This window comes from Cebus imitator, unplaced genomic scaffold (assembly GCF_001604975.1).
Source record: "Cebus imitator isolate Cc_AM_T3 unplaced genomic scaffold, Cebus_imitator-1.0 Scaffold238, whole genome shotgun sequence".
Lineage (NCBI taxonomy): Eukaryota > Metazoa > Chordata > Mammalia > Primates > Cebidae > Cebus > Cebus imitator.
The window spans coordinates 981,078-992,897 of record NW_016107553.1 but is presented as its reverse complement, the minus strand read 5'-3'; the positions used below and the strand labels follow the sequence as shown (position 1 = coordinate 992,897).

Sequence of the window (11,820 nt, the reverse complement as noted above, 5' to 3'; positions counted from 1 at the left end):
TTTTTTTTGAGACAGAGTCTCATTCTGTCGCCCAAGCTGGAGTGCAGTGGTGCAACCTCAGCTCACTGCAACCTCTGCCTCCCGGGATCAAGCAATTCTCCTGTCTCAGCCTCCAGAGTAGCTGGGATTACAGGCACCTGCCACTACACCTGGCTAATTTTTGTATTTTTAGTAGAGACGGGGTTTCTCCATGTTGGTCAGGCTGGTCTTGAACTCCTGGCCTCAGATGAGCCACTCACCTCGGTTTCCCAAAGTGCTGGAATTATGGACATGAGCCACCATGCCCGGCCCCAAAATGCCCTTCTGAAAAAAAAAATTTAAACCATATGCCCATCTATCATTCACTCACTTATTCATTCACTGAACTAACCAAGCATTTATTGAACAATTATGACTTCTCAAGGGCTATGCTAGGCACCATGAATACAGAGTTGCAAAACATAGCTGAAAAAATGCTTTCTTAAAGCAATTGTTCCCCATATAACAATTTGCTTAATCCTCTCTGGAGGAATGTATTACATTCAGCTCTGGGCTATAATTGTTCATGTTTATCTCTTACCTTCCTATTGAACTGCAAGCTCTTTGGTGGCAAAACAATGGCTTTCTCACCTCTGTATGTCCCACAGTCAGGTGTCAGTAAATGTTTTCTAAACTGGATCAAATTTAATTTAAGGCTGGGCACAGTGGCTCAGGCCTGTAACCTCAGAACTTTAGGAGGCCGAGGCTGGAGGATCACCTGAGGTCAGGAATTCAAGACCAGCCTGGTCAACATGATGAAACCCCATCTCTACTAAAAATACAAAAATTAGCCAGATGTGGTAGCAAATGCCTGTAGTCCCAGCTACTAAGGAGGCTGAGGCAGGAGAATCACTTGAACCCAGGAGGTAGAGGTTGCAATGAGTCGAGATCACACCGCCACTGCACTCAGCCTGGGCAACACAGCCAAAACTCCATCAAAAAAATATATATATAACTTTAAGCAAATGACTTTGGGGTTCATGGAATGAAAGACATTTGAAACGGTGAAGTCTGGCTATGAATGAGCTGTTGCATGTCTATGGTTGGACAGAACACAAATTTAGCAGATGGTGCTTCAAAAACGGACGCGGGATTTTAAAAATAGTTTCTTCCAGCTACAGGAATGTAGGCTCCAGTTAAGCCGACTGACATCTGGCAATTGAGTTGCCATGGTAACAGATTTTCAGGTCAAGCCTGGAGACTGGGTCTGCCTTCCCCTCTGTCATGGGAACAGTCTTTGAGGGGTCAATGAAAAGAACATCTTTGACAACGCACACTTCCAGTCAAGCCACTGGTGCCACAGGGTCTCTACCTTTTGTCATCTTCATATAAAAGCTCTAAGAAAACATTCCTTAAACAAGAACCCCTCAGGTGTTCACTTCCTGCGATATGTGATCATAATTAGCTTCTCCAAATTGCAGGGGCAAATTTTCCTGAAAATCTTCACTTTTGTGTTCCAGCATAAATATTTCCAATATCTCCTCTGCAGGAGCCACATAAGTTTCTCATGTGGATGAGAAACTTTAAAATCAATAGCGGGCCAGGTACAGTGGCTCACACCTGTAATCCCAGCACTTTGGGAGGCCAAGGTGGGAGAATCACTAGGTCAGGAGTTTGAGACCAGCCTGGCCAACATGGTGAAACTCCGTCTCTACTAAAAATACAAAAATTCTGGGCCAGGTGTCCTGCTTATGCAATTAAGGTATGAAATGCCAAGGGGCATGGCTGTCTTGCTGTTCTCTGTCTCACATTTGTTGGTCTTTATTCCCCCAAGATTATAAGTTTTTTTTTTTCCTGGTGTCTTCCCTAGCAGGGGGTCACAGTAGGTGCTCAAAAATACCTTTGCTCAGTTGAACTGAATTACCATGTGATATAGTTTGGATATCTATTCCCTCCAAATCTCATGTTGAAATCTGATCCCCAGTGTTGGAGGTGGGGTCTACTGGAAGGTGTCTGATCATGGGGGTGGATCCCTCATGAATGGCTTGGAGCCTTCTCTGCAGTAATGAGTGCGTTCACGTGAGAGTTGGTTGTTTAAAAGAAAGCGGCACCCCCGCCTTCTCTCTCATGTTCCTCCTCTCTGATCATTTGACACCTGCTTTCCTTCCCCTTCCTCCATGAGTGGAAGCTCCCTGAAGCCCTCATCAGAAGCAGATGCTGGCACCATGCTTCTTTCTTGTACAGTCTGAAGAATCATTAACCAAATAAACTTCTTTTCTTTTCTTTTTTTTTTTTTTTTTGATTTATTCTTTAGCCAAGGCTGGAGTGCAATGGTGCAGTCTAGACTCACTGCAACCTCTGCCTCCCAGGTTCAAGCAATTCTCCTGCCTCAGCCTCCTGAGTAGCTGGGATTACAGGTGCACGCCACCACACCCAGATAATTTTGTACTTTTAGTAGAAATGGAGTTTTACCATGTTGGCCACGCTGGTCTCAAACCCCGACCTCATGATGATCTACCTGCCTCTGCCTCCCAAAGTGCTGGGATTACAGACATGAGCCACTGTGCCCTGCCAACTTCTTTTCTTTATAACTTACCCAGCTTCAGGTATTCCTTTACAGAGATGCAAACAGACTAAGACACTATGTCAGGGAAAATAAATGTTTTTTCTCGAAACATCTAGATAGTCGAGGCTATTAGAAGGGTTTTTTTTTTTTAATTGCTGAAGGAACATTTCTGTTAGCCAGATTAGGAAGTTGACACACAGAATGCCCCCCGTGACCCAGCCCTTGCAAACTTTCATTTTATAAAACAAAGACAGCACTTCCAGATCAAAGAGCCCTGTTTATTTTTTATAATAAAGAAATTTCACTTTGTCATCTTATACTTAAAAATAAAGTTGCCCTGCAAACACAGTTCATTTGCAGACCAACACCTGGTGATCTCCTTTGTTTGAAATCCAAATACAAGGAACCCAAGTTCTGGTTCATTTCCTGTCTTAGTCGAGCAATGTCAGGGATTCTAAAGAGCTTCCGCGGGAGACCTGGGCTGTGCTTGTGCAGTTCCTTGGTGCTGAGCCTGCTGGGAGTTGGACTTCTAAGGGGATAGTGGACTCCTTAAGTCCACTGTCCTGCTGGGAGGACTGGTGCTACAAAGGCTTAAACCAAGAGGAGAGGAGAAGGAGCCTTGGATGGCAAGGATTTTCTCCCCAGCAAGTTTAAAAGTTCAAGTTGGGGCCAAGTGCGGTGGCTCACACCTGTGATCCCAGCACTTTGGGAGGCCGAGGTGGGTGGAGCACCTAAAGTCAGGAGTTCAATACCAGCCTGGCCAATATGGTGAAACCCCATCTCTACTAAACATACAAAATTAGCTGGGCATGGTGGCACCTACCTATAATCCCAGCTACTCAGCAGGCTGAGGCAGGAGAATCGCTTGAACCTGGGAGGTCGAGGTGGCAGTGAGCTGAGATCATGCCACTGCACTCCAGCCTGGGTGACAGAACAAGACTCCTTCTCAAAAGAAAAAATAATTAATTAATTAATTAAAAATTTTAAAAAAGAGTTCAAGAGTTGGTCTTTTTTTTTTTTTTTTTTTTTTTTTCTAAGGAAGCAGAAATTTGCTCCAGGAAAATCACATGGTTTTGGCATTTGGGTTTCTGGGTTTGGGCTCACTGGGGTCCATTTCAAGAGGCAGGATCTCCTTCACATTCTGAACAGCTTGATAAAGTGCTTGTTCTCAAAAACTTTCTGGTGCACTGGGATAATTTTTTTAATGATATTTATAAAGAAAGCATTTGATCATCTCAACCTTACTTTGAGCCAAACCAGGACATTCTTTTCTAAAAACTCTGCTTTTTAAAGAAAACAATTTGAAAATCACCAAGTGTTGTTACCCAGCTGAACTATGATTCCAGTTATCTAGAATTGTTTTTATAATAATAATAGTGACTACCACTAATGCAGCTATTACTGTGTGCCAGGCACTGGGCTAAATACTTTATGATAAAGGTGCTGCAATTATCCCTGCTTTCCAGTAAAGAAAGCTGAGATTCAGAGACGTTACGTGACTTATCCAAGGTCCTATGGCCAGTTAACAATAGACACAAAATCCAGTGCAGGCCAGGCTGACCCCAAAGCCCTTGCTTTTATCTGTAATGTTATATCTTTGGGATTAAAAAGAATCTTGTCACTAAACCTGAACCAAGAGTTTCTGGAGGGCAGGAACTGTGTCTTAAAACACTCATCATCCCCAGTGCTACAGCATCTAGTAACGGCACTCAAGAAACCCAGCAAGCCAGGGGCGCTGGCTCATGCCTGTAATCCCAGCACTTTGGGAGGCTGAGGCGGGAGGATTACTTGAAGTCAGGAGTTTGAGGCCAGCCTGGTCAACATGGTGAAATCCTATCTCTACTAAAAATACAAAAATTAGCCCGGCATGGTGGCAGAGGTTGCAGTAAATCGAGATCATGTCACTGTACTCCAGCCTGGGCAACAAAGCAATATTCTATTTCAAATAAAATAAAATAAAAAATAAACCCAGCAAGCAATGTTCTGACTCCATAAATACTATTAAATGGTATGGCGCTGACCTCTTTAAGTTTACTCTTTTTACTTGAATGAGCCACAGTGTTCTTTTTTCCCTAAAGGCCTGGCAGAAAGGGTAACACAAGAGAACCCATTTAATATTTTGGCTCTTGGAATGGAATAAACATAAAGAAATTGTCTTTTATCTGCCAGTGTACTGGGTTGAATACTGTTCCTCCAAATTCATGTCTACTGGAACCTCAGAATGTGATCTTATTTGGAAAGAAGGTTTCTGTACAGTTAAGATAAGGTTACAAACCTTAAGAGAAGGTTAGAACCCACCCTAATCCAGAATGACTTTATCTTAACTTGATTTGGGTGGGTCCCAATCCAGCGACCAGTGCCTTATAAGAAATTTAGACACAGACACACAGAGAAGGGTCAGGTGTGGTGACTCACACCTATAATCCCAGCACTTTGGGAGGACGAGGAGGGCAGATCACTTAAGGTCAGGAGTTCAAGACCAGCCTGGCCAGCGCATTAAAACCCCATCTCTACTAAAAATACCAAAATTAGCCAAGCATGGTGGCAGGCGCCTGTAATCCCAGCTACTCAGGAGGCTGAGGCATGAGAATTGCTTGAACCCGGGAGGCAGAGGTTGCAGTGAACCGATACTGCACACCACTGCACTCCTGCCTGGGAGATAGAGTAAGACTAGTCTCAAAAACAAACAAACAAAAACAGATGCATAGAGAGGAGAACACCAGGTAAAAACAGACACATAGGAGGATCCTTGAGCCACTCAGGATCTATATCCTGGCAGGGAAAAAAGGCAAGAAAGACACCAAGACGCACAGGTAGATCACCATTTGACAGCAGAGTCAGAGACGGGAATGATGCATCTACAAGCTACAGATGCCGGGAAGGCTGGCAACCAAAAGAAGCTGGGAGAAAGGCTGAGCAGCTCCTGAAGGACCAACCCTGCTGACACATTGACTTTTCAGACTGCTGATGTCCAGAACTGTGAGAGAATACGTTTCTGCTGCTTAAGCCACCCAGTTTGCGGTAGTTTAGTACAACGGCCCTAGGAAACTAACAAACAGGGTCCAGCTTAGGAGAAACAATAGTGTGAAGAAAGATGCCCTGATCTTTTCCATTCAGAGGCTACTCTAGATAGTCCATCAATTAGGGCTGCCTTGTGCAGGCCAGAAAGCACCTAGTACTCTTCCCACACAGATACAAACGCTGGTGACAACAGTCATAAGCAGAGGAGGTCCCAGGGAAATGGGCAGGACCACTCAGTTCAGCACCTGATGGTGTTATCGGAGCTGGCCTGTGTCCTCTACGTTTTGTGGGTTTCTTTTTGTCATCACTGCTGTGGAAGCAAAGGGACTCATGGATGTTCTTGAGCCACGGCAGCGCTCCTGCAGGACTCAGTGTCCAAGGCCAAGTAGCATGCTCAGGGTGCCACTTGGAAGAGGGTCATGGGCAGAGCACACTGCTGATGTGCTGGGGCCATGTCGGTCTTGTCACCAAGAGGAAGCCAGCTAGCCCTCCCTGGAAACCCACAACTACTTGGTCAAAAAACGGCCCAAAACATTCATCATGGGTGCATAAGCAGGGGCAGGGGCTGGGGTCAGGCTGAGCAAGATGAGAAGTCAGGCGGGAACGGGCAGGGCAGGCAGGGAGGTGCTGCTGCGGTGCAGAGCAGACCCTGGGGCGGCCAGAGAGCCGAGTTCTGAACTGAGAGAAGCAAGGAGAAGACAGGCCCCAAGGAGCCATCTCAGGAACAAGTGCCAGGACTTCCTCTCAGGAGGGAGAATTTCAAGGAAGCAGGTGAGTGTGGTGAGAGGAGGGGCCCCTCCCTTCCTGAGTCACATCCCAACACGGGTGACAGGTGGGGCTGTTGGTCATGCCTCTTAGGTCTGAGGAAGGGACGGAGACACTTTTAGCATCACGTCATCCTGGGGAAACATTGAGAGGGGGTCAGACTCAGCTGCATGAGAGTCTGATTGTCTTGCAGGCACTCCCTCCCTGAGCCCCCAGCCCCAACCCCACCTGGAGTGGCACCTGATGGCCCTGAATGACTGGCCCCCACGTCAGAGACCAAGGACGATACAGGTTATGCTGAAGAGAAGTAATTACTTAGAGGACTGGGGGCTGTTTGGGGACCAGACATTTGAGAACCAGACGGGGCCGGGGTTATGGGAGAGAGGGAAGGAGCCTCCAATTGAAGGCCACGCCCATGAGACTGATGCTGAGAGCACAGCCCGGTGGTCGCACCTTTGGGAGGTGAGGAGACACATGGAGGAGAGCAGAGGGGCCATTCCCTGAGCCAAACAGCCTGGGGACACTGAATGGGGTGGAAGCCACAAACCTGAAGCAAAGTCATGGGACATTCTGTTGGAGCCCATGTGTGCTTTTTGTGCTCACCGTGAGGCTGTTCAGTAAAAGACTGGTTCACTCTTCCCCTCTACCTTCAAGGGGATTGTGTAAACAAATGCAATGTCCCAATTCAGGCAGCCCCACCTGCCTCACGGGGCCCCTGTCTGGGTGGGCAGGGAGCTACGGGCTGGTGAATTCACGGCTGTCTCCAGACACTCTCCTGTATGTCTTTAGCAGCCTCCGCTGGGGGTGGCTGGGCTTTCAGAAGGGTCAGCTTACCTCCCATGCCTGGCACGCTGGGCCCACTCGGGTCATTTGGATGTGGAGTGGAAGGCGGATCATAGCCGATGACCAAGTCAATGGTAGCCTGGATAGAAATAATTTGTTGCAAATATTATCAGTGCAGGGCACCAGCTTGTTATAGACTCAATGCAAGTGACTTTAGCAGGAGCCAAAGTCTTGGAAGGGTAAGAGAGAGGGAATAGGAAAGCGAGACTAGAAAGGGGGAGGAGTCCCAGGTTCTACTGTTCCTGTCCTCCCGCTGAGATCCAAGGCCAGGTGGGGAAGGAGCTCCCTGTCACAGGTTGCCAAGTGTATCTTTGCTAAGGGGCCACCTCATCAATAAAGTTGTGACAAGCAGATGTGAACTTGTCATATATCTCCATCCTAGACTGGAGATGGCCTCCCATCACAGAATCACAATTACAGAGGCTCGCTGTAAATGATTAATTTATTTGTTTGCTCATTGCTTATTTCATTATTAATTGCTGAGATTTACTTTCATACTTCTCTTTAAAGAAGAACTTTAGGGCCGGGCACGGTGGCTCATGCCTGTAATCCTAGCACTTTGGGAGGCTGAAGCGGGTAGATCACCTGAGGTCAGGAGTTCGAGACCAGTCTGGCCAACATGGCAAAACCCTGTCTCTGCTAAAAATACAAAAATTAGCTGGGCATGGTGGCGGGTACCTGTAATCCCAGCTACTCAGAGGCTGAGGCAGGAGAACTGCTTGAACCCAAGGGGTGTCGAGGGGCGGAGGTTGCAGTGAGCTGAGATGGTGCCAGGAACGGTGGCTCACGCTTATAATCCCAGCACCTTAGGAGGCCAAGGTGGGTAGATCATGAGGTCAGGAGTTCGAGACCAGCCTGGCCAACACAGTGAAACCTCATCTCTAGAAAAAATACAAAAATTGGCTAGATGGGGTGGCAGGTGCCTGTAATCCCAGCTGCTCAAGAGCCTAAGGCAGGAGAATCGCTTGAACCCGGGAGGTGGAGGTTGCAGTGAGCAGAGATCACACCACTGCGCTCCAGCCTAGGTGACAGAGCTAGAAAAAAAAAAAAGTGGCTAACAGGCCGGGCGTGGTGGCTCATGCCTGTAATCCAAGCACTTTGGAGGCCAAAGTGGGTGGATCACCTGAGGTCGGGAGCTCAAGACCAGCCTGACCAACATGGTGAAATCCCGTCTTAAAAACACACACACATACACACACACACACACACACACACACACACACACACACAGGGATTAATTTCTTCCCCAATTTATCCATAAATTTGATATAATTCTAAATAAAATCCAAATATGGTTTAAAAAAAAAAAGTGGCTAACAAAACATGTATATAAAATTGTGATTCATAAAACAGGATTAAAAAAAGCAGAATTGAATCTGGCTAAAGAGGAAAAAATATGCAAACCATGAAGTTAAATATAATTGCCATTCGTGTTGCATAATCTGTGACCTCCAAAATGCCTAGAGCCAAACAAAAAGGGAAACTGAAAACGTGATGTAGCTTTCACCAACAAGGAGGAAACATACTAGTTCCTTACAAGAGATAAAGTTATTCCTACTTATAAGAGTGGAGATAAATTTCTCATGTGGAACATTATTTTAGGGCAGAGTTTGATATACAGTACTTTTTAATCTCTTGAGCCCACAAAATTTCAAAAAATTTGCTATTTTTTGAAATAAGGATGGCACGCACATACACACACGTGCACACACATGCAAGGTGACTAGATAAAATGTAGAACATCATAAAGGACATACTTACATTGAGAAATTATTTGTTGTTTATGTGAATTTTATTTTATTTTATTTTGAGACAGGGTCTCGCTTTGTCATCCAGGCTGGAGTGCAGTGCCACGATTTTGGCTCACTGCTGCAATCTTGGCTCACTGCAGCCTCCACCTCCTGGATTCCAGCAATTCTCCTGCTTCAGCCTCCTGGGTATCTGGGATTACAGGCATGCACCACCATGCCTGGCTAATTTTTATATATATATTTTTTTTAGTAGAGATGGGGTTTCACCATGTTGGCCAGGCTGGTCTCAAACTTCTGACCTCAGGTGATCTGCCTGCCTCAGCCTCCCAAAGTGTTGGGATTACAGGCACGAGCCACCATGCCCAGCCTGTTTATATGAATTTATTTATTTATTTATTTATTTATTTATTTATATTTTTGAGGCAGAGTCTTGCACTGTCACCCGGACTGGAGTGAAGTGGCTCGATCTTGGTTCACTGCAACCTCCACTTCCCGGGTTCAAGCAATTCTCCTGCTTCAGCCCCCCACGTAGCTGGGATTACAGGTGCCTGCCACCATGCCCAGTTAATTTTTTTTGTATTTTTAGTAGAGATGAGGTTTTACTATGTTGGCCAGGCTGGTCTCAAACTCCTGACCTCACGATCTGTCCACCTCGGCCTCCCAAAGTGCTGGGATTACAGGCATGAGCCACTGTGCCCAGCCTGTTTGTGTGAATTGAAATGCACATTCTATGCTTCCATTTGCCACTTTTCCTACATCTGGTACACACACACACACACACACACACAGTGCACTGCCCTATGTTTTTCCATTTGTCTGTTCATCATTTAAGACTCCCTCATAGACTGGTACACCTGTGACTTGGAACCACTGCTCTGGAAGACATTGAACAGGATAAGGAATATGCCCCCAGCCAGTTTCACAGCACACAAAGAATCGTAAGAGCAGCATCTCACAGCTGAATGCAGGGAGCACTGAAGGGCTTAGTTGCTAGACTTTATCTAAGAATCAAACTTTTCAAACCTAGAAGAACACATAGATGGCCATCCCCTGGATCTGTGGATTTCATGCTGTGCTCTAGTAACCTGGGGATTCCCAGAGGTGCTCCAGAGACCCCCAAAAGGATAAATTATAGGAGGCAGGGCTTGAGGCCCTTTACTTTCCTTACTCCATGGTATGGTTTTGATGTTTGTTACCTCCAAATCTCAATCTCATGTTGAAATGTGACCGCCAGTAGTGGATGTGGGCCCTAGTGGGAGGTGTTTGGGTCATAGGGGTGGATCCCTCACGAAGGGCTTGGTGCCATCCTTGCAGTAATGAATGAGTTATCACCCTATTAGTTACCACAAGGTCTGGTTATTAAAAGGGGTCTGGCTGCTTCCCCCTCTTCTCTCTTGCTCCCTTTCTCACCATATGTCATGTCTGCTTCCTTTCCACCTTCCCCCATGAGTAAAAGCTTCCTGAGGCCTCACCAGAAGCCAAGCAGATGTTGGTGCCGTGCTTGTACAGCCTGCAGGACTGACAGCGAAATAAACCTCTTTTATTTGTAAATTACCCAGCCTCAGGTATTCCTTTGAATTCCTGTTGAATTACAACAGTTCTGCTATTCTAGGAGTTTACATATCCTTTCTTCTGTACTTAAAAAAAAAGAAGGCAGAAAAATCACTGACTTATACCACCTTTCCTGAGCATCATTTCTCTCAGCTAGGTTTCGGGTAAACAGATGATAGTCAATATTCTGAATGTGTGTTTTGATTAGAATGCTGGTTTGTGGCAAACCTCTAAGTTTTAGAGATCAGACCAGCAAAATTGCCATTCTCTCACATGGCTGTTGAGAAGCCAAGCTTTGCCTACAGGATTCCATCTTTTAGCGTAAATTTTTCTCCCTTTGCCCAGGCTCCCAAGAAACACAAGTTGATTGGAAAATGAAGGGGTTGGAAGCTATGGGCCAAGCATGGTACCTTTATCAGTGCTTCTTATTAATTATATGAAATCTGGGACTTGTGACACTGAGTCAATTCTTTTTAAAAGCACATGTACTTAAGTAAGAGTATTCTGGTCCTGCATCAGACAATATCAAGATGTACTTACTGAGAGAGGCTGTGACCAGAAAACATCCAGCACCCAATGTAATAATAAAGATTAGGAGGCCAGGCGTGATGGCACATACCTGTAACCCAGCACTTTGGGAGGTTGAGGCAGGTGGATCACCTGAGGTCAGGAGTTTGAGACCAGCCTAACTAACATGGTGAAACTCCGTCTCTGTTAAAAATATAAAAATTAACTAAGCATGGTGGCATGTGCCTATAACCCCAGCAACTCTGGTTGCTGAGGCAGAAGAATCATTTGAACCCAGGAGGCAGAGGTTGCAGTGAGCCGATATCACACCACTGCACTCCAGCCTGGGTGATGGAATGAGACACCATCTCAAAAAAAAAAAAAAAGAGATTATGATATTGCCATCTTGATATTCCAAGGTAATATCATTCTTCCTTCTACAGAATGTTTCAAAGAGTATCTGATATACAGAATTATATCTAACCACAGAAATGTTAACACCCACATGGCTAAGCACAGAGCTACACCCAGAGGGGGTCACCCTTATGCTATAGAATTCTGTCATAGATAATCAAATCTATGTAATTTCCTAGTTCTGTGATTGAGAGAATAAAATAAGGTCCATATCATTTACAAACGGACACAGATTCTTACTTAAACACACACACTTGAGAAAGATCACCAGAAGAATCTCAAAACCAGATTTTTTGTGTGTGTAGTTAGCTAATTAGCACTTTATACCTTTTTTTCTTTACTTTTTTTTTCCCCTGATGTCACCAATTGGTTCTGACAATTTAGACCTTTTTCTTTCTTTCTTTCTTTCTTTTTTGAGATGGAATTTCACTCTTTTTTTTTTTT

General features: G+C 45.4%; 1 protein-coding gene across 1 annotated transcript in view; it reads right to left on the bottom strand.

Moving 5' to 3' along the window:
* Nucleotides 1–11,820, bottom strand: part of MYOF (myoferlin) — a 190,280-nt gene that overhangs the window by 124,549 nt on the left and 53,911 nt on the right. Inside the window, exon 7 of the mRNA XM_037727745.1 lies at nucleotides 7,145–7,232. Coding sequence (XP_037583673.1) covers nucleotides 7,145–7,232 — 88 coding nt within the window. The remainder of the gene's footprint in view (nucleotides 1–7,144; nucleotides 7,233–11,820) is intronic.